Raw genomic sequence first — 23,473 nt, forward strand, 5'->3', positions numbered from 1 at the left:
GCGGACTTCGTCCATGCATCGATTATAGGGGGCTGAACGAAATCACGGTTCGCAACCGATACCCGTTACCCCTGTTGGATTCGGTGTTCACGCCCCTGCATGGAGCCAAGATTTTTACCAAGCTTGATCTTAGAAACGCGTATCATCTGGTTCGGATCCGGACGGGAGCCGAGTGGAAGACGGCATTCAACACCCCCTTAGGTCACTTTGAATACCTGGTCATGCCGTTCGGCCTCACAAACGCCCCCGCGACGTTCCAAGCCTTGGTTAACGACGTATTGCGGGACTTCCTGCACCGGTTCGTCTTCGTATATCTAGACGATATACTCATCTTTTCTCCGGATCCTGAGACTCATGTCCGGCATGTACGTCAGGTCCTGCAGCGGTTGTTAGAGAACCGGCTGTTTGTGAAGGGCGAGAAGTGTGAGTTCCACCGCACTTCTTTGTCCTTCCTGGGGTTCATCATCTCCTCCAACTCCGTCGCTCCTGATCCGGCCAAGGTTGCGGCGGTGAGAGACTGGCCCCAACCAACAAGCCGTAGGAAGTTGCAACAGTTCCTAGGCTTTGCTAATTTCTACAGGAGGTTCATTAAGGGCTACAGTCAGGTAGTTAGCCCCCTGACAGCCCTGACCTCACAAAAGTGTCGTGTGGGCAGGCTCGAAGATAGGAGACGCCTCTCCAAGGTAAGACCGGAACCACACGGCTTCCTCCGCCACAGGACCCCGGGAATACTGGAGCCGCCAAGTCCCGAACTCCCAGGTGGCCACTGCCTCCGCGTGTCGGACCTGGTACTGCTCTCTGGTAGAAACGATATCTCGGCAAATGAGGTGGAGATGCCGTCCTGCTGATATACCTCCGTAGTGATTGGGATCAGCTGTCTCCGGTGATGGGTGACAGCTGTCATCCTGGCTGCTCCTGTAAGGCGGCAGCGCCCTCCGGTGCCTGGAGCCCGCACTCCAGGCAGGGCGCCCTCTAGTGGTGGTGGGCCAGCAGTACCTCCTCTTCAGCGGCCCACACAACAAATCTACTGAGTCTACCGGTACCTTGTTTCCCATGTAACAATAAGAAATATACTCAAAACCTGGAATAATCTTTTTAGTCACATAGCACTACTATTATTCTGAACACTACTGTACATGTTTTAGTGGTGAAAAATATAATTCTCATTATTCTTATTCACATTATAGCAGTTGAGCTGTTTTTTTTTATACAATTCAAATTTCATTTGGGTTTTATATTTAACAATACTCTACACAAAATGCCAAACTCTCCCAGGAGACATCAACAGCCATCAAAACTGAGAAACGTTGACATCAAGTCCCAGTGAAGTGCACAGAGTCTGTGCAAAATATCACAAGTGTCTCTTATCTGGGTCTTTAAGTGGTCATGTTGCTTATTAAAAATGGAGTCAATTAATTTTTTCCTCCAACATCTACATGCCCATAATGACAACATGAAAAAGTTTTTTTCGTTATTGTTTTTTAAACTTTTGCAAATTTATTAAAAATAAAAAACTAATAACTCACATGTAAATAAGTGTTCACACCCTTTGCTCAATACTTTGTTGATGCACCTTCTTGAATATGATGCCATAAGCTTGGCACACCTATCTTTGGGCAGTTTGGCCCATTCCTCTTTGCAGCACCTCTCAAGCTCCATCAGGTTGGATGGGGAGCGTCGCTGCACAGACATTTTCAGATCTCCCCACAGATGTTCAATCAGATTCAGGTCTGGGCTCTGGTTGAGCCACTAAAGGACATTCACAGAGTTGTCCTGAAGCCACTCCTTTGATATCTTGACTGTGTGCTTAGGGTCATTGTCCTGCTGAAAGATGAACCGTCACCTCAGTCTGAGGTCAAGAGCGCTTTGGAGAGGTTTTCATCCAAGATGTCTCTGTACATTGCTGCATTCATCTTTATCTCAATCCTGACTAGTCTCCCAGTTCCTGCTGCTGAAAAACATCCCCACAGCATGATGCTGCCACCATCATGCTTTACTGTAGAGATGGTACCTGGTTTCCTCCAAACATGACACCAAAAAGTTCAATCTTCGTCTCATTAGACCAGAGAATTTTATTTCTTGTGGTCTGAGAGTCCATCAGGTGCCTTTTGGCAAAGTCCAGTAGGGCTGCCATGTACCTTTTGCTAAGGAGTGGCTTTTGTATTCCCTCTCTGCAGCAATGCACTAATCAGGCTTGAGATGATTGTCCTTCTGGAAGGTTCTCCTCTCTCCACAGAGGAATGCTGGAGCAATGACAGAGTGACCATTGGTTTCTTGGTCACCTCCCTGACTAAGGCCCTTCTCCCCGATCGCTCAGTTTAGACGGGCGGCCAGCTCTAGGAAGAGTCCTGGTGGATCTGATCTTCTTCCATTTATGGATGATGGAGGCCAGTGGGCTCATTCATAACAGCATAAATGTTTCTGTTCCCTTCCCCAGATTTGTGCCTCAAGACAATCCTGCCTCGGAGGTCAACAGACAATTCCTTTGACTTCATGCTTGGTTTGTGCTTTGACATGCACAACTGTCAACTGTCGGACCTTATATGTAGACAGCTGTGTGTCTTTCCAAATTGTGACCAATCAACTGAATTTACCCCAAGTGGACTCCAATTAAGCTGTAGAAGCATCTGAAAGATGATCAGTGGAAACAGGATGCACCAGAGGTCAATTTTGAGTTTCATTGCAAAGGTTGTGAATAATTATATAAATGTGATTTCTTAGTTTATATATATATATATATATATATATATATATATATATATATATATATATATAAATTTGCAAAAATCTAAAAAAAAAAAAAAAAAAAACTCTTTCACATTGTTATTATGGGGTATAGTGTGTAAAATGTTGAGGGAAAAATTAATTTCATCCATTTTGGAATAAAGCTGTAACATAAAGTATGGAAAAAGTGAAGTGCTGTGAATACTTTTCAGCTGTGCTGTATCCACAGAAATGGTCCCACTGTTCATTGATCACTTCATTTATACAGTTCAGTCTGCTCAGGATCTATTCACATGCATCAGTTTCCATCATCTGAACCCTCCACTTGTTCAGTGTCGGGGTTCAATGTTTCCAGTGGTGGGCACAGATAACCAAAAAATTTACTTCGATAACAGATAATAAGATAACTTAAAAGTTATCTTTGATAAAGATAAACCGATAAACCACCCAAAAATGTATCGGAAGTTACAGATAATCGATAACCGATAAATTCCGGTGTTGTCTATGGGACATTTGCAGTTACTAAAGAGCTGAAATTGATTTTTAACACGATCCCTTTTGAAAGCATCAAAAGCGGTAAAAGACCTAAAGAATAAGCAAGAATGTTTGACCATGCAGCACAGACAAGTCCTGAGAGCACCCACGAAATCAACTCTTTACTAATCATAATCATTTTTCTTTCAACATTCTGCCCCTGCTGGAAGCTCTTGTTTACAACAGTGCTCTCACCACAGAGGCACACTGAGAGCAGCCATAAGGCCAGCTCCCTATCAATTTCAACACTCCGGTCAGGCGGAGGTCTTGAAAAATAAAGTCATGCTGACTTATGGTTTTTTGAAAATACTGATAGAATAACTCCATTAATGTCAATTCTGTCATTTGTACAAAGATAAATATAACATATATCTTTTAATGTTGAATAAGGCACTAATTCTGAGGTTTTGTAACAAACACAGACCGCAAAGCATTCTGGGTAAAAGTGCTAAACAGTGATTGGTTCAGTAATCCATTATGTAAACCAACACGTTAATGTGACGTGTGTTGGTTTAAAGATAAATGTGCTTTTGTAAAATATTCCATTTTTATTTGTAAAAACAGGCATTTTTACGGAGCCCTGGAAGTGTCATCGCAATTGCATGTTTTAAAACTTTTATGATGTTGTAAAACGTGCACTCAATATTAGTAAGTAAGTAAGTAAGTAAATAAATGTATTTATATAGTGCCTTTCACAGACATAAGGCCATGTACACATGTTGTCGGGTATTTGTAAAACCGAATACCTTACCCTTTCAGTTTGGGGAAAAAACTTTATCCACACTACGTCGTTTAAAAAAAAAAATCCATCCACATCGAACCGTATAAATGCGTTGTAATTAGTCTGCCAAACCTTTGGGTGGCGGTACTGATTAAAATTCTATCCAATCAGGAGCCTTATTCTCTTGTCGTCACTTCCACAAAAACTAAAAACATGGCGCCAACCTCATTCGTGTGGACTGATATGGAGTCGGAATTACTTCTAACCGTAGTTTTAGAATACAAAGTTAACAAATATATGCATACAAAAAGCGCCTTTGAGAGCAGCCATGTACCCAGATGTTTAATACTGCTATGAACACTCCTGGCCAGTAGATGGCAGTAGCGGCCTTGAAAAAATGTCAAGCAAAATTCCAGATAATCCGTGTCTGCTACATTTAAGATGCGTGGAATTTAACAAACACAAATACACCAATGTCTATAAACCCAGAGAATATATTCACGAGAGTTTTAGGCACTAGAGTTTAATGCTGTTATCTGTGGACCCTGAACAGAGTGTCTGAAATGCATTTGTCCTGTCGTGAACATCTGAGATTACCTTATGCTACCTATAATGCATTGCTGCCTGGCACAGCATGTGCTCACAAAACCTTAAAAATTAGCACATTACTTTAAAACGAAAACATATATCTGATATTTTCACTTTATAAACTTCAGACATGACAATAATTTTAAATAACTTGTCTAAAATGAGTGGTTAAAATTAGAACCATAAGTTAAACATGTATGCCTCTGGATGACTTGGTGACATTGCGATTATATTAGTATGGTGTTAAAGGAAATGACTTTTTTTTTTGTTCACCAGTTGTACTTTGCTTACAGATGATAGAGTGGTTTCTGTTTGCAGAGGGTAGAACAACATGCCTATTAGGAAACTTTTAACAGGTAGGTCTCAACAGCTTTAACAGTTTTAAAAATGTTTTTCACTGTTCATCTTAGTTTAGTACGTTATCGGTCTAAAAGTTATCGGACGGTAATTCATCGGAAGATAATTAGTCCGATGATGATTTTTAAATTTATCTAAAAAGATAATCCGATAATGAAAACATTATCTTCGATAATTATCTGTTATCGGATTATCGGAAGTGTGCCCACCACTGAATGTTTCACCCAACACCTCAGAATCATGTGTGCAGGTTTTAGGCCAGTTTTTAATACTCTCTATAAAGATTTGTTTAAGTATGGCTCTACAGATTTGTCTCCTAGAAGCCATCATCTTGGTGAAAGATCACATTTGAACCATTTACTCACGTAAATGGTAAATGGACTGCATTTATATAGCGCTTTACACCTGCATCAGATGCTCAAAGTACTTTACAATAATGCCTCACATTCACCCAGATGCCAGGCTGCTGCCATGCAAGGTGCTCATGACACACCGGGAGCAACTAGGGGATTAAGAACCTTGCTCAAAGGCCCTTAGTGATTTTCTGGTCAAGAAGGGATTTGAACCGAGGATCTTTTGGTCTCACGCTCAAAGCTTAACCACTAGACCAGGGGTTGCCAAGTTTGGTCCTCGAGAGCCACATTCCTGACACTCTTAGTTGTCTCCCTGCTCCAACACACCTGAATCCAATGAAAGACTCGTTAGCAGACTTTTAATGAGCCTTTCATTGGATTCAGGAACTTGGCCACCCCTGCACTAGACCATCACCTCCTCACCTCCCCTAATCTTGAGTACAGTGGTCCCTCGTTTAACACAGGAGTTACGTTCTAAAAATAACCCTCGATAAGCGAAATCCGCAAAGTAGTCAGCGCTATTTTTTGCAATTATTATAGATGTTTTAAGGCTATAAAACCCCTCACTACGCATTTTATACGCTTTTCTTAAACAGGCATTAACATTTTCTCACTTTTCTCTCCTGTGTAAACAGTCTCTTTTTTCTTCTGGGCGAAAAGATTATAAACAGACACATGCAGAACACAATAGGCGTGCTCTCCCTTCGCTCACTGCCTCCGGAGGTATGGATGCGGGACCCGCAATGAATCCAAGTCCTCTCTCGGTGGCCACAGAGCTCTGCGGCTGTGGTCAACATCCGCATCAAAACAGCGAGCGTAGTCTTTGGACCTGTTGTCAGATTTGGCACAGCTCCGCACAGCAGACAGAAGGGAAGTGTGAGTGGCCCGCTGCTGCGTTTACCGAGCCCGCAGACTCAGTAAGTGCATCTGAGGCAGTGAGAGCAATCGCGGTGATGCCGACTGGTGCTTCGACCAGCCCGCCTGATAAGGACGCAGAACACAATGTGCTGTTAAAAAAGCATGCAAAACTGCACTAAAAAAGAAATCTGCGAAACTGCGAGGCCTCAAAAGGTGAACCGCGTTACAGAGAGAGACCACTGTACATAGAAAATCTTTTTACCCATATCTGGTTCAGAGTACTACAGCCATCTTTATTTATCCAGGGCTATAACTCATACATTTTGAAGCTGTGTAGAATATTTTTGGTAGTTTTAAGTAGTGTTCTATCCAGTTTTTATCCTGACGAATGGGATCACCCGTTTAATGCAGTGTCTTATCTGAAAATATTTCCAAAACTGGCCTTGTCCATCCAAATTGAATTTATCCTTTGGTGTATTATAGGAAAGAAAACTGCATTCTTCAATTAAGTCATCTAATATTTTGATACTTTTTCTTAACTAGTGAAGCTGATGAATTGTCTATTTTTATTTTGGGATCGTGCCATATGGATGCATAAATCATTTTTATGTATTTTTTATGTACTTTCTGCCACACTATTTTTGAATGTACTAAAATGGGATTAAACTTTTCACTTTTCTCATGTTTTTATTTTTTCCTGTTTGCATCAGGACTTTCAAAAAGAGATGTTCTCATTCAATCAGGATCCAGTCCAGATCTGATTGTGTGTCAGACCAGTGTTTTGCAAGTTTTGGCATTTCAAAGAAAATACTATAGTACTTTATGTTTCTTCCCTTATTCGGTTGGCATAATTTATCCATGTGGATTCTAGGTTTTTTTTTCCATCACATAGAAAATATTTTTATCATTTTATTATTTCAACAATAATGGTTTTGGCATACAAGTAAGTGTCATACCAGTTCGGTAATTTAATTTCCCCTACGGTGTTGGTTGTCATTTACTCTAAGTTATTTTTAAATAATGTTTCCATATTAGTAATGTAACAAATCGAATAAAATTAATCAAACAAAATAAAATGCATTAATGTTTTCCTTGCCCAAAGAAGTGTCTCTACAAACCCTTCAAAGGCCTAATGTTTTCAACTGAAAGGACTGTTGTTACATTGACCTGAGGTTACAACTTCACCAGAGAGGTGTCCAGGAATTTCTATGGATCCTGGTACAGGCACACACCATCTCACAAGACAAAAGCAATTTGTTTATACTTCAAAGGTTTTTTTTCTGAAAACTGGACTTGTTCAAACTCCAGTCAGTGTAACTTATCAGACATTTTAACAGCCATCCAGTTAAAACCAGATATTTCGCAGACCAGCCCAAGCTCTCTCCTTCCAAGATAAGAGTCATAAAACCTAAGTGTCTCCTCACAGATGGCCACGGATTAATGTCCAACATTTGGGGCAGAACCATAGCTCCCTCTGGAGGTCAAGAATGGAAAGAATGCAACCCTTTTGTATTGTAAAATAACATATTAAGACAAATTGTATATTCACAATCTAACATGATTTATTTCAGGTAAAGCCTTTTTCATAACTGTTGATGTATGTCTAATGTTATTTCTTGAATTATTAATGCTTTTTATGGTGAAACTTTTTTCTTTCATCAGTTGTTTGTTTTTAGTATGTATTTAGAAAACCCGGGAATCACATTTGTTGTTGATAACAGAACAGAATGTCTTTCAGCATTTAAAGTTTTCTTAACTTTTAGCACAGAGCTAAAAATGCCCCAAATGAACAGAGCTTATTGATGTAGTAGCAATTTAAAGGGTACAGAACTAAAACATCTCACTCTCTTACCCGGCTCTTGCAACTCCCTTCTTTTTCTTTCATGCTGTTTATTCCCTGACTGAACCTTAAAATGTTGTCCGTGTTCAGGTCTCCTTCTGAGTACCCTGGCATAGGCTTTCCCAGGGAGAATGACAAGTGCGATTAGAACACACTGTCATGTCCACTTTTTAAAGATGAGAACAACAACCCAGTTTGCCAATGGGTGTGTCAGCCATGACAGCCAAACAACATCTAGAGACTTCAGCATCTCAGGGCGTATCTTGTCTGTTCTCTGCAAATTTCCACAGGGGAGTTTCTTGACTATCTCAGTGACTTCTACTAGGAAGGCACAGGGCGTATCTTGTTTGTTCTCTGCAAGTTGCCACAGGGGAATTTATTGACTCAGTGACTTCCACTAGGAAGACACTGAGGTCAGTGCTAACTCTTGGTGCCAGCCCTCGGTGCTAACATGATCAGTAATCATGTTAGCACTTTATAAGAGCATCAAAGTTGTTGATCTTTTAGTAGACGAAGATACACTTTGTGAAGTCATTCAGATATTTCTTACCTCCTCTTGGAAAAGGTTCTGCCGATTCTTTAGAGCCCTCAGTCGGTTCTGCTTGTCTTCATGGTCTAGGTGATCTCCTGGTGGTTGGAAGTATCCAATCAGGTCCTGCAGACTTAGGCTGACTGAATCAATTGGCAGCTCCAGAGCTGAGCTCTTCCCCTTTTGTTTTAGTGAGTCCAGCCCCCTGGAACATGTGGGAAAGATGCCATTAGTGTCCAAAACAAACTGCTGATCCACAGTAAGCTACAACTGTGTGATTTTTATTAAAAAGCCTTGATAATGAGTGAGAAGATGCCACACAGCCTGTGTCCAGTGTGTTTGTGCTGAAGCTAATTCAAATAGTTTGTCCTATTCTGACATCTGCACTGGAGCAAAACATTAATGTCCCCTTGGAAAAACATGGTCTTGAGACTTTATAACTATTTGAGCTCAGCACAAAACAGCAGAAAGCAGTGCATAGCAGCACACAACAGCACAAAGCAGCTCACAGCAGCATACAGCAGTGCAAAGCAACACAAAGCAGCGGGAGAAGAGGAAAACTAGAAGGGTGGAAGTGAGAGTTGGGTCTTTGAATGTTGGCAGTATGACTGGAAAAGGGAGACAGCTGACTGATATGATGGAGAGGAGAAACGTAGACATATTGTCTGTGCAAGACACCAAGTGGAAGAGAAGTAAGAGCAGGAGTAAAGGAAGTGGGTTTAATATGTATCATGGTGTGGATTGGAAGAGAACTGGTGTTGGGGTCATTTTAAAGGAAGAGTATATTAAGAGTGTGTTGGAGATTAAGCGAGTGTCTGACAGGGTAATTAGTGTGAAGTTGGAAACTGAAGGGGTGATGATGAATATCATCAGTGCATATGCCCCCCCAGGTAGGTTCCTAGATGAAGGAGAAAGAATATGTCTGGAGTGAGTTGGGCCCAAGCATGAAAGACTGGCAATTGGAGCAGACTTCAGTGGGCATGCTGGTGAAGGAAGCAGAGGTGATGAGGAAGTAATGGGCAGATATGGTATCAAGGACAGGAATGTACAAGAGCAGATGGTAGTTGATTTTGCAAAAAGGATAGAAATGGATGTGGGGAATAATACCTCCTTTTAGAAATGGGAGGAGCACAGGGTGACATAGAGTGGAGGAAGGTGCACACAGGTGACTACATTCTTTGTAGGAGATGCAAGCTAAAAGAAATAGGAGACTGTAAGGTGGTGGGAGGTGGAGAGAGTGTGGTTAGACAGCGTAGGATGGTGGTTTGTAGGATGACTTTAGAGGTAAAGAAAGAGAAGACAGTGAGGGCTCAATAAAGGATCAGATGGTGGAACTTGAAGGAGGAAGACTGCTGTGTGAAAATCAATAAGTAGGTGAGAGAGGCACAGTGTCGTATCCAGTTGATGTGTCACATTGCGGTGACACATCAACTCTTCAACTACAACTGAACATTGAGCCATGCTGCCTGATATCTTAGCATCACTTTTGGAAAATTACCATTCAGTAGACAGTCTTGTGGATGACTTAAACTCATTACTTAAGAAAAATTATAGGCCGATATCAAATCTATGATTTTGTTCACAATTCTGGAAAAAGTAGTTTCACAACAACTTGTGGACCCTCTTTCTGAGAATGATCTCTTTGAGCCACTACAGTCTGCCTTTAGAACATATCATTCCATAGAGACAGCGTTCACTAAAAAGGTCAATGATATTCTGCTTCCAATGGATTCAGACACCACTATAGTTCAGGTGCTGTTAGATCTTAGCACTGCATCAGATTTCATCCACCCCTGGATCATCACATTCTATTTGATAGGTTGAAGAATCCATCCATCCATCCATCCATCCATTTTCTTCCGCTTTATCCGTAGTCGGATAGCAGGGGCAGCAGTCCAAGCAAAGCCGCCCAGACCTCCCGATCCACACACACCTCCCCCAGCTCCTCCAGGGGAACCCCAAGGCGTTCCCAAGCCAGCCAAGAGACGTAGTCCTGCAGCATGTCCTGGGTCTTCCTGGGGCCTCCGTCGGATGGGACATGCCCGGAACACCTCTCCAGCGAGGCGTCCAGGGGGCATCCGGAAAAGATGCCCGAGCCACCTCAACTGGCTCCTTTTGGCATGGAGGAGCAGCGGCTCGACTCCGAGCTCCTCCTGAGTGACCGAGCTCCTCACCCTATCTCTAAGGGAGCACCCAGCCACCCTGCGGAGGAAACTCATCTCGGCCGCTTGTACTCGCGATCTCGTTCTTTCGATCATGAGCCAAATCTCATGACCATAGGTGAGGATCGGAACGTAGATCAATCGGTAAATTGAGAGCTTCGCCCCCCTACTCAGCTCTCTCTTCACCACGACGGTCCGATACAGCGACCGCGTCACCGCAGATGCTGCACCGATCTGTCTATCAATCTCACGCTCCATCCATCCCTCACTTGTGAACAAGACCCCGAGATACTTAAACTCCTCCACTTGAGGCAAGGACACTCCACCGTCCTGAAGAGGGCAAAGCACCTTTTTCCGGTCAAGAACCATGGCCTCGGATTTAAAGGTGCTGATTTTCATCCTGGACGCTTCACATTCGGCTGCAAACCGCCCCAGTGCACGCTGAAGGTCCTGATTTGACGAAGCCAACAGAACCACATTGTCCGCAAACAGCAGAGACGAGATTCTGTGCCAGGGTGTGGAGCCCTGGCGGAGGCCAACGTGCACTGGAAACAGGTTTGACTTACTACCGGTAATGCAAACCAAGCTCCTGCTGCGGTCGTACAGGGACCAGATAGCCCTTAGCAAAAGATCCCGGACCCCGTACTCCCGGAGCTCGCCCCACAGGGCGCTCCGAGGGACACGGTGGAACGCCTTCTCCAGATCCACAAAGCACATGTGGACTGGTTGGGCAAACTCCCATGAACCCTCGAGCACCCGATGGAGTGTGTAGAGCTGGTCCAGTGTGCTGCGACCAGGACGAAAACCACACTGCTCCTCTTGAATCCGAGGTTCGACTATCGGTCGAATTCTCCTCTCCAGTACTCTGGAATAGACCTTACAGGGGAGGCTGAGGAGTGTGATCCCCCTGTAGTTGGAACACACCCTCCGGTCCCCCTTCTTAAACAGAGGGACCACAACCCCGGTCTGCCAATCCAGAGGTACTGTCCCCAACCGCCACACAATGTTGCAGAGGCGTGTCAGCCAAGACAGTCCCACAACATCCAGAGACTTAAGGTACTCAGGACAGATTTCATCCACCCCTGGAGCCTTGCCACCGAGGAGCTTTTTAACCACCTCGTTGACTTTGGCCTGGGTAATGGATGAGTCTGCCTCTGAGTCCCCAGTCTCTGCTTCCTCTTCGGAAGACGTGATGGTGGAATTGAGGAGATCCTTGAAGTATTCCTTCCACCGCCCGACAACATCCCCAGTCACGGTCAACAGCTCCCCACCCGCACCGTAGACAGTGCTGGTGGAGAGCTGCTTCCGTCTCCTGAGGCGTCGGCCGTTTTGCCAGAATTTCTTCAAGGCTGACCGACAGTGCTCCTCCATGGCCTCCCCGAACCCCTCCCAGACCTGAGTTTTTGCCTCTGCGACCGCACAGGCTGCGGCACGCTTGGCCTGCCAGTACCCATCAGCTGCCTCAGGGGTCCCACCTACCAACAAAGACAAGTAGGACTCCTTCTTCAGCTTGACGGCATCCCTTACTTCTGGCGTCCACCACTGGGTTCAGGGATTGCCACCGCAACAGGCACCAGAGACCTTGTGACCACAGCTACGAGCGGCCGCATCGACAATGGAGGTGGAGAACATGGTCCACTCGGACTTCATGTCTCCAACCTCCCCTGGGATCTGGGAGAAGCTCTCCCGGAGGTGGGAATTGAAGACCTCGCTGACAGAGGGTTCCGCCAGTCGTTCCCAGCAGAACCTCACGATACGTTTGGGCCTGCCAGGTCTGATTTGCTTCCTCCCCTCCCAGCGGATCCAACTCACCACCAGGTGGTGATCGGTCGACAGGTCAGTCCCTCTCTTCACTCGAGTGTCCGAGACATGTGGCCGAAGGTCAGATAATACGACTACAAAGTCGATCATTGACCTCCGGCTCAGGGTGTCCTGGTGCCACGTGCACTTCTGGACACCCTTGTGCTCGAACATGGTGTTCATAATGGACAAACTGTGACTAGCACAGAAGTCCAACAACTGAACACCACTCGGGTTCAGATTGGGGAGGCCGTTCTTCCCGATCACCCCCTCCAGGTCTCACTGTCGCCGCCCACGTGGGCGTTGAAATCCTCCAGGAGAACAATGGAGTCCCCAGTCAGAGCGCTATCTAGTACCCCTTCCAGGGACTCCAAGAAGGTCAGGTACTCTGCACTGCTGCTCGGCCCGTAGGCCGAGACAACCTGTCCCCGACCCAAAGACCCAACCAACACATGGCGACTGAGCTGGGGAGCAATAAGCAATGCAACCCCAGCTCTCCGCCTCTCCCCGTGGGCAACACCAGAAAAGTAGAGCGTCCAGCCCCTCTCCAGGAGTTGGGTACCAGAGCCCAAGCTGTGCGTGGAGGTGAGCCCGACTATCTCTAGTCGGTATCTCGCAACCTCCCGCACAAGCTCAGGCTCCTTCCCCCCCAGCGAGGTCACATTCCATGTCCCAACAGCCAGGGGCTGTGAGCACAGACCGGGCTGCCGGGCCACCCACCCTCGACTGCCACCCAGTCCTCTCTGCACCCGACCCCCATGGCCCCCTCTGCAGGTGGTGAACCCACAGGAGAGTGGGCCTACGTCGCTCTTTCGGGCTGAGCCGGCCAGGCCCCATGGGCTAAGGCCTGACCACCAGGCGCTCGCGCGCGAGCCCCAACCCCAGGCCTGGCTCCAGGGTGAGGCCCCGGCTCCGCCATACCAGGCGACATCTCAGTCCTTGATTTTTTTTACTGGTCATGGGAGCTTCTGAACTGCCCTTAGTCTGACCCATCACCTAGGACCTGTTTGCCTTGGGAGACCCTACAAGGGGCACAAAGCCCCCGACAACATAGCTCCTAGGATCATCCGGGTACGCAAACTCCCCCACCACGATAAGGTGGCAGCTAGAGGGGGAGAGAAGAAAGAATAATTTTGGAGTTACTGGTAATGTCCTTGCATGGTTGACATCATACCTAACCAGTCATTCTCACTGTGTCTTGTACAACAACACTATCTCTAACCTTGATGACATGAGATAAGGCGTTCTACAGGTCTTAGGTCCCCTGCTTTTCTCCCTTTATATAGCACCACTTGGACACATACTGCAGCGTTTTGGGATTACCTGTCACTACTATGCTGATGATAGTTGTATATGCCGATAACTGCTGATGATCTCGTGCACATAAAGTCCTTAGAGGATTGTCTGGTGTCAGTGAAACGCTGGATGTCTCGCAATATCTTACTTTTAAACTCGGACAAGACCAAATTGATGGTTCTTGGTCCAGCAAAACATTGGCATCAGTTTGATCAGTTAACGCTGAGCCGAGACTTGTCTATCATGCATCACATTGACAAACTAAGGAACCTTGGGGTGATTTTTTTACCCCACACTGTCTTTTGACTTACACATTAGAAATATTATGAGGACTGCTTTCTTCCACCTGTGAAAGATAGCGAAGATTCATCCCATCCTGTCTACGGCTGATAGAGAGTCCCTGATTCAAGCTGTTTCATCTAAATTGGACACTTGAATGCTGTATTTTCTGGTTGACCACAGTCCTAGGGGTCTCCCCCTAATGCTGCTGCCAGACTCTTGACAGGAAGTAGAAAGTTTGACCATATTACACACATTTTGTCATCTCTTCACTGGCTTCCTGTCTCTGAGAGGTCAGATTTTAAGGTTCTGCTATTAACCTATAAAATTATTCATCCTACTTAGCTGACTTAACCAAACCCTATGTACCGGCCCGGGCTCTGCATTCTCAGGGCGCAGGACTACTTTGTGTCCCTAGGGTGAATAAAAAGTCTGCATGCCACAGAGCTTTCTCTTATTGTGCACCTGTTTTGTGATCTCCCTGCATCAATAAAACAGGCAGTCTGTAGAGACTTACATGTCTAGACTTAAGACACATCTATTTCCCCTCTCGTATGGCTAGCATACTGGCATAATAGTATGGTACTGTGCCTCCTATCCCTTTCAAGTCATTTTATTTGCAACGGAACAGGTCTCAGCCTCAACTTTTTCTAAATTCTGGGTCTGTTAGGGAAGCTTAGGCCTAGTAGCCTATGATCACCTTAGTAATTTCTCTGCTTTCTTGTTGACTTACTGCTGATGAATTATACCTTAGGTGTAGTTTTTTCCAGTCAACTGATTCTTTCTTTGTCTATCTGTCCAAGGTACAAACAATGGCGCATGGAATTGCGGGATTGATGGATCCAAACCATAAGGGGCCGGACTGATCGTGAGACTTGACGCAGGTTCTGCATAATGCAGTCTGCATTCGGTGGTGTCGCTGTTGTGGGAACAGGCCCACTGATGGCGTGAGGAATGCTGGACAACCCCTGCCTGTGGTGCTGATGCCTGCATGGACTTGTCATCTTCTTTATATTATTATGTTGTTTGATTTCCTGTTTTTTGTTTCTTCACCTTTGTAAAACTTTGTAAAACCTTGCAATTGTTAGAATGGCCTAAGCCATTGGTGGGCAATCATGTGCCATGAAGGGCCGACACACTGCAGGTTTTCCTTTCTACCAGTCACCTCAGCTGGTGATTTCGTGAATGATAAGGTGTTTATGTTCAGGGGAGAAGCTCATCAGCAACCCACCTGCTGAGGTGATTGGTTGGAAAACCTGCAGTGTCTTGGCCCTTGTTGCTCACCCCTGGACTAAGCAGAGGTTCACGCCTCTGAGTGTGGTCCACTGTCGCCTGTGCGCTTGCTCTAGGGGGTGGTAAGGTTAGATCTTACTTGTGTGAAGCACCTTGAGGCAGCTTTTGTTGTGATTTGGTGCTGTATAAACGAAAATAAATTAAATTTAATTTATTTTGTCATTAGGGGAGGTGATGGTCTAGTGGTTAAGTGTTGGGTTTGAGACCAGAGGAACCTTGGGTGAAATCCCAGCCTGACCGTAAAATCACTAAGGACCCTTGGGCAAGGTCCTTAATCCCCTAGTTGCTCCCGGTGTGTGTGGTGAGCGCCTTGTATGGCAGCACCCTGACATCAGGTTGAAAGTGAGGCATTATTGTAAAGCACTTTGAGCGTCTGATGCAGATAGAAAAGTGCTATATAAATGCAGTCATTTACCATTTGATTTTAAATGTACCACAATGGAAATAAATGTTTTCACTTTCTTGTGTCATCCATGTTTTTGACATGTTTACAATTAAATTAAGTACTTCCATTGAAGTGACTAAATAAAATCCCACACACATGCACACTTGTAATATATGGATGATTTACCAACCCTTCTGGAATGGCGTGTGAGTCCAGAACATAATTACCAATGTCCATTGTTCACTCTTGTTTGCTAATATCCATAGTTTCTCCATAAATATTAGCCCTACCAATGTCCCATTTTGGCAGCGTTCATCCTTAAACCAAAATACATAAGCATACCAAATGGCAAATGTCAGCTCTCCCGTTTGTCTGTAATGAAAGCACACATGTAGAGCTTTTTCTCTTTTCTGCATTTTGTTGCAAGCAGGTGCTTTTATTTTTACACACCCACAAACAGAAACAGTGGAGGAAGACATCAAAATAATTATCAATGTCCGATGGACATCCTTATTTATCATTTAGATAAATAGTGGTGGTTGTGGTGACCTTATTTATTTAATTTTATTGACCTTTCATGTGTTGTGGCCCACACTTTGGTAATTCTTAGTTTATGAAATGTATTGACTGTTGATCAGGTTTGATGTTGTGTCTGTGTGGGTGGAGGTGCACCTGATGAAGAGATTGAACATTAACACAGTACTGCGGATGACTCTGGCAGTGCGACTCTCTTCGTGCTGGGACCGAGACAGGGTCAGTCCGTCATCCATGTGACCCTCATGGTGCATGATGGCCTGCAACAAAAGTGCTGGCATCAACTTAAACCACATCAGTTTTTTTTCTAAAACAGTGCAAAAACCTTCAATCTGATGTCACTTTAATAAAAAGCCAGAAATTAAGTGTTCCAGAGCAAGTGAAGATTTGTCATTTATTAGGTGCCCCTTACCACTGTTACCTGAAGTTTCCTGATTTAAAAAAATAATTTGTGCTGACTGGTTCACTGATCAGCAGAGCTTGAACTGCAGCCAAAGCAAATGGAAAGTAATGAAATCATTCTATGTGAAAGCAGTCATCCTTACCATATTATGTCAGTTCTGCACAGACTAAAGTGGCAAAAAAAAAAAAACCGTCCCTGTGGATTATTTTCACAAGAAAGGACTCACTGCAAGGGTATAACACTACTCTCTGTGTGAGGAAACAAGGATTTCTCTTGAGAGGACTCAGTTCCATTTACTTGCCACTCAGTGACTGGAACCGTCTGGCCTCATACACAATAAGTCAAAAATCAACCACATCCCTGCTCTGTAGGCACTCACTGAGCACAAGTAAGAATATCTGCAAGGCTTCTGTGCAGCCTGTGTTGATTTTCAAAAATATTACATTCACATGTTTGGACTGCTTTCTGGGACATCCTATGGCAGCATTGTGACTTAATGGTTAGCACTGGTGCCTTACAGCAAGAAGGTTGTGAGATCAATTCCCAACCTTTCTGTGTGGGGTAGAGATTATGAATTCATGAGGTCACTGAAGTGTTTGTTGAAGCCAATACCTTTGCCACAGAATGATGGTCCAGGTCTTTTGGGTCCTGATGCTCCGTGTCTGAGTGCATGGTTGTGAGGCGTGGACAATAACAAGTGACCTACGGTGATGGCTGGATGTCTTTGGTACTAGATCTCTTCAGATGATCTTTGGGTACCATGGGAATTAGTTTGTGTGAAATAAACAGTTACTTAGAGAGACTCGTCCGGTCACTTGCACTCTCAGTGTCTACATTCTGCCCATTTGTTGCATTTCTGTGGGTGTCATCTGCCATGTATGTACCTCAGTGCTGTGGTGCCCAGAGGCTGGAGAAGATGAAAGACACATCCACATTTCACTTGGAAGCAGCAGATAAATGGTTACTTTTGAGAGATGGAGATGGACTGGTTGTCTGTCTGGATGGTTGCCATCCAGGACCCTAGGGTTCTATAGTGTGGTGGATGCAGAAATGTGCTGCTCCTATACATGCTCCCAAACTTGACCAACCCAAAGCAGGCTTCTTCCTTCTCTGTCTGTACATCCCAACATACGATGTGTGGAGTGAAACTAGTTTGTCACTTTCTTTGTTCTGGAGGCATTGAGCCCGTTGCTTTGTTTGAACATTCACACAGATGTCAGGTGCAAGTGAACAGAGACATGTAACATAAAAGGTCTAACATTGTGAATTACCTTTCTCTGGACTCCACCCATTCGTGCACATTTAGCATCAACTGTTTGGTACGTGAGCCACAGGCACGTGTCGGCATGCTGAATGTAACACACAGAGTCACCGTACTTGATATCAGGGACACCCATCCCATCCACCTCCTTCCTCACACCATGGTCCAGCTTTTCCTGGAAGACAAAGAGCAACACACATCAGTCATGTTTGAACAACACAGTCTTTTTCTGTGATGTCCAGTTACCATCACCTCATTTCTATGAAGCATGTCACTGAAAGGGCAAGAACCCCTGTGCAGTGAGTCACAGACATTAACTTCAAGGGGGAAAAAACAGACAGCTGTATTAGACAGGCTTTGGTCAGTCCATAGGTGGACAGTCCAAAAGAAAGCCGAGTCTGAGGTTAAATCTGGCAAATGTTACACAACAAAGAGACCAGGTTAGGGTTTGGTACACAGAACCTGAATATTAGGCAGCAGTCCTTTCAAGAGAACAACTCAGCCACATGGGGCGTGCAGCCAGTACATTATGAGTGCCAGTCCAAAGCCTGAATAAATAAGGAGGATTGCATCAGGAAGGGTATCCGATGTAAAGAATGCGAAAATTAAACCGAATTTCCATACCAGATTGGTCGAGGCCTGGGTTAACAACAACTGCCACTGGTGCTGTTGCTCAAAAGGGTGCCGGTGGAAACTGGGCTACTGCTGGGTGAATAAGAACTCCAGAGACAATGGGAGAAGAGGAAAACTGGAAGGGTGGAAGTGACAGTCGGGACTTTGAATGTTGGCAATATGACTGGTAAAGGGAGAGAGCTGGCTGATATGATGGAGAAGAGAAAGGGAGACATATTGTGTGTGCAAGACACCAAGTGGAAGGGAAGTAAGACCAGGAGCATAGGTGGAGGGTTTAAGTTGTTGTATCATGGTGACGATAGGAAGAGAAATGGTGTTTGGGTCATTTTAAAGGAACAGTATGTTGAGGGTCCACTGGAGGTTAAGCAAGTGTCTGACAGGATGATGAGTGTGAACTTGGAAACTGAAAGGGTGATGATGAATAACATCAGTGCATATGCCCCCCCAGGTAGGTTGTGGGTTTAAAGAGAAAGAAGACTTCTGGAGTGAGTTAGATGAGGTGGTGGAGAGTGTGCCCTAGCCTGAAAGAGTGATGAATGGAGCGGACTTCAGTGGGCATGTTGGCGAAGGGAACAGAGGTGATGAGGAAGTAATGGGTAGATATGGTATCAAGGATAGGAATGTGGAAGGACAAATTGTAGTTGATTTTGCAAAAAGGATGGAAGTGGCTGTGGTGAACATCTACTTTCAGAAAAGGGAGGAGCACAAGGTGACATATAAGAGTGGAGTAAGGTACACACACCTTTTGAGGTGAAGAAGAAGAAGAAGAAGAGAGTGAGAGCTCAACAAAGGATCAGACGGTGGAAGCTGAAGGAGGAAGAATGTTGTGTGAAATTCAGTGAGCAGGTGAGATAGGTACTGGATGAAAGGGAAGCAATTTTGGACAACTGAAAAAGTACTGCAGATGAGGTGAGAGAGACAGCTAGGAAGATACTGGGTGTGACATCTGGACAGAGAAAGGAAGACAAGGAGACTTGGTGGTGTAATGAAGATGTCCAGGAAAGCATAAGGAGAAAGAGGTTGGCAAAAAAAAAATGGGATAGTCGGAGAAAGTAGACAGGAGTACAAGGAGATGCTGTGTAAGGTGAAAAGAAACATGCCAAAAGCTACGGAAAAGGTATTTAGCAAGCTGTACTAGAAGTTGAAAAGTAAGGAAGGAGAAAGCACTTACCAAATTGCCAGATAAAGGGACAGAGCTGGAAAGGATGTGCAGCAGATTAGGGTGACAAAGGATGCAGGTGGTAATGTGGAGGGAATAAATATTCCCTCCACCTTCTCAACAAGAATGAAGAAAATGAGAGAAAAGGCTGGATGATATGGAGTAAATCAGGAAGTGCAAAGGATTAGTAAGGTGAGGGAAGCTGTGAAGAGGATGAAGAGTGGAAAGGCAGTGAGTCCAGAAGACATTCCGGTGGAGGGATGGAAATGTCTTGAAAAGATGGCAGTGGAGTTATTTACCATATTGTTTAATAAAATCTTGGAACATGAGGGGATGCCTGAGGAGTGGAGACGAAGTGTGCTGGTCACTCTAACCAGAAGGCTAAAACTTGGGCTCTGGCATTTGGGCCAGGGAATCCTCTTAGCTGTCAGGGAGTGGGGGTTACTGACTACCACAGTAACTCCTGCTGGCCTCTGTCACAAAAGCAGTCCAATATTGTAACAAAATCCATTAGGCATTATCAGAGGTCAGGATATAAGATAAGAAAAGCCTTTATTCATCCCTCAATGGGAAATTTCAGTGTCACATCACAGCATAGAACAGTAGGAATAGACAGAAGTGCATGCAATAAAACAAACAAGTATCTCTTAAAAAAAAAAACAAAAAAACTAAAAAAGCACTGAGTGCCGGGTAAAGCTAAGTCTACCATTGTTCAGTTCAATGCTGCACTGCCGGGATGATGTACACTGTCGGGATATAAAAGTGATCAGATAAAGTGACTTTAGCGGGAAATGTACGATAAGTTACTCTGATATTTGCAATATGGACAGGTTAAAATATAGTAGGTAAAGTGACTTGAGGTTGCACCATAAGTTAAATTATTGCACCTAATAAATACAGCAGGTAATGACATAATTATTGTCTTGGTTGCTATGGTTACCACAGTACTAGCATTGTTCATTATACAGTCTGACAGCAGCCGGGAGAAACGATCTGCGGAATCTCTCCCTCACACAGCGAGGGTGGATGAGTCTGTCACTGAAGTTGCTCTCCAGAGCAGACAGAACATCCTGCAGGGGGTGACACTCATGGTCCAGCATAGATGTAAGTTTAGCCAGGACCCTCCTGTCCCACACCTCCTGCACAGAGTCCAGAGGACAGCCCAGGACAGAGCGGGATTTCCTGATGATCTTATCCAGTCTTTTCCTGTCCCTCTCTATGACGCTGCTGCTCCAGCAGACCACACCGTACAGGATGGCTGAAGCCACCACAGAGTCACAGAAGGTCCTCAGGAGTGGCCCTCTCACTCCAAAAGGCCTCAGCCTCCTCAGGAGGTAGAGGCGGCTCTGACCCTTCTTGTAAAGTGCGTCCGTGTTGTGAGTCCAGTCCAGTTTGTTGTTCAGATGAACACCTAGGTACTTATATGAGTCCACTCTCTCAATGTCACTTCCCTGGATGTTCACTGGGGGGAGTGTAACGGGGCAGCGTCTGAAGTCCACCACCATCTCTTTGGTCTTCCCCACATTGATGAGAGAGGTGGTTCCTCTGACACCAGTCCACAAACTCCTGCGTTAGTCCTCTGTACTCCGCGTCATCGTCGTCCATAATGAGTCCAATGCCCCATACAGGACTCCAAGAAGGCCGAATACTCCAAAAGGATGTTCGGTGCATACGCACAAACAACAGTCAGAGTTTTCCCCCCACCAGCTGAAGGCACAGGGAGGTGACCCTCTCGTCTACTGGGGTAACTCCAACACAGCGGCGCTCAGCCAGGGACTCGTGACTATTGAGTTCAGTCTTTGTGAAGCAGTTCAGGTAAAAGCTAATTAGTTGAATGTAGGTTTATTTGCTGTACATACTTGTGATAAGAACAGGAAATGGGAAGTATTCGTTCATTTAAAGACTCCATTAACCATGATCCTCTGGAGGAAAATGATTGGGAAGTTGTGAGAAGCTGCCTTTTTTGGTGCTGTTGCTGCTGCTGTTAGCGGTTTAACAGAAAACAAACCTCTATGTTACATGAAAACCAACCTTTGTGTCACTGAAGCAGTTCTCTGTTTATGTCTGGAGTTTCATCTCATTATATTGGGAGTAGTTGAATAGACTGTTGTCACATTCTCATTGTCATGCTCAGTAGTGCAAAAATCTCACCTGACTATTAAGTGCCTATTTGTCCAGCAGCTCTCGCAGTTTGTTCCACATGCCGCTGTTCTACTACAATCGCCCATGATGGAAAAAAGTCCCAAAACAGGATGAAACGGCTCAATCCAGCTTGCCTCTTAACAGGCTTAACAGGTGTTTGACTGTTTCTAAACGCTTGAAGAATATTGAGTTGGTGTTTTCTTTTCATAGCGACTGGAGCAGGACACTTTAATGTTTTTGATGAATGAAAGTAACGTTGCATTTTATAGGGTTCTGTAATCTCCCTGACAGCACTTCCTGATGAAAAGGCCACTATTTTTCCGGCTTTCCTCCCAAACTCAGCTCTCATTTGTGCAAAGTACGTTTAAATCAAGAGATTAAATGTAGTTTCACACAAACTATTTTTAATGTTTAACACTGAGTGATTTTCAGGAATAAAGCTGTGATAAATGAGGATTACAGCTGACGGTGCCAATGTTATGTTTTAAATATTGTCATATTGTTCTGATTGTTACATCTGGGACACGTTTATGGGACTGTGTCAACTTTTGTTTGGGCAACTTACAGGCATTTGTCTGTGTTATCCACAGATACAGTCACGTCCATGCAGTTACACGGAGGATCTCTGCCCACAGTAAAAGGCTGCCCAGATGCTCTGAGTCCCACGGCATGCTACACGAGTGACTTCTGGAGTACTCCGTGCATGTGTGCTGCCACAATGCGGTTTTTGCTCATGTAAATAATGAGAAAAAATACTGTATATGTAGCTTGACCAAATCCATATATAAAAAAAGGATAAAATCTCATTTTAAAATTAAACTGAAATGCAGCACACAGAATGTGATTGAGGGCACAATCTTAAATAAACAAAAAACAACTTTGTATTCCAGACTGAAAGAACTGCTGTAATTAATTGGTAACCCAGTGAATTGATTCTGGGATGATTTGGTGTTGATGTCGTACTTTGGAGGATCTGAAGCAGAAGGCTGTCGACTTCACGCCAGCCTTCTCTTTGTCAATCAGAAGCAGAGACCTGTCTTTGGTCAGACTCAGGTACTTTCCTGTGGTCACATGTCTCAGTCTGAAAGGTTGACCCCAGCGGATATGACTGCCACTCCACCTGGACACAAACACAACACAGTCATAACACATACAGACACTTTGACCCGACCACACACTGGGTCAGATGTTCATCATCATCATCATCATTTATCCATTCTGAAGATCTCAAGGGAGGTGTCAGGTAGGGGTGGTGGCCATGCAGTGAGTTTGCTTGTTTCCAGTGTGGTAGGTTCCCAGTTCAAAGTCAGCGCTGCCCGTTCACTATGGAACGTTGAGATGCGGCAGGAAGGGCTTCCCATTGTTTTCTGTCAAATATAATTCCTCACAATTGCTCATAGCGACCACAGTTTCTTGTTGACACGTCATCAGGAACCTAACCAGAGAACGCGTTCTTTAAGGCCCATGCAGAGGTACTGGCTATGAGAAATAGACTTTTGCTTTTAAGAAATCCATGTTTTCTTGGAAAGACCTTTTTTGTCTTTTTTTGAGTGTGTATACATTGTGGTTTTAGTTTCTGTTGGACTGGGTCTCCCTTCGGTTTCCATATATGAAGGAAACAA

At 44.6% G+C, this 23,473-nt stretch overlaps 1 protein-coding gene across 3 annotated transcripts in view; it reads right to left on the reverse strand.

Annotated features, from left to right (window-relative positions):
- ryr2a (ryanodine receptor 2a (cardiac)) overlaps positions 1-23,473 on the reverse strand; it is a 723,597-nt gene that overhangs the window by 585,026 nt on the left and 115,098 nt on the right. For all 3 annotated transcript variants that reach the window (XM_034193918.1, XM_034193917.1, XM_034193919.1), the window contains exons 10-13: positions 22,815-22,971; positions 17,928-18,092; positions 16,392-16,513; positions 8,526-8,709 (exon numbers count right to left, since the gene is read on the reverse strand). In XM_034193918.1, the coding sequence (XP_034049809.1) occupies positions 8,526-8,709; positions 16,392-16,513; positions 17,928-18,092; positions 22,815-22,971 (628 nt within the window). The remainder of the gene's footprint in view (positions 1-8,525; positions 8,710-16,391; positions 16,514-17,927; positions 18,093-22,814; positions 22,972-23,473) is intronic.

The sequence above is a fragment of the Thalassophryne amazonica genome, chromosome 18 (genome assembly GCF_902500255.1).
Source record: "Thalassophryne amazonica chromosome 18, fThaAma1.1, whole genome shotgun sequence".
In the NCBI taxonomy this organism is placed as follows: domain Eukaryota; kingdom Metazoa; phylum Chordata; class Actinopteri; order Batrachoidiformes; family Batrachoididae; genus Thalassophryne; species Thalassophryne amazonica.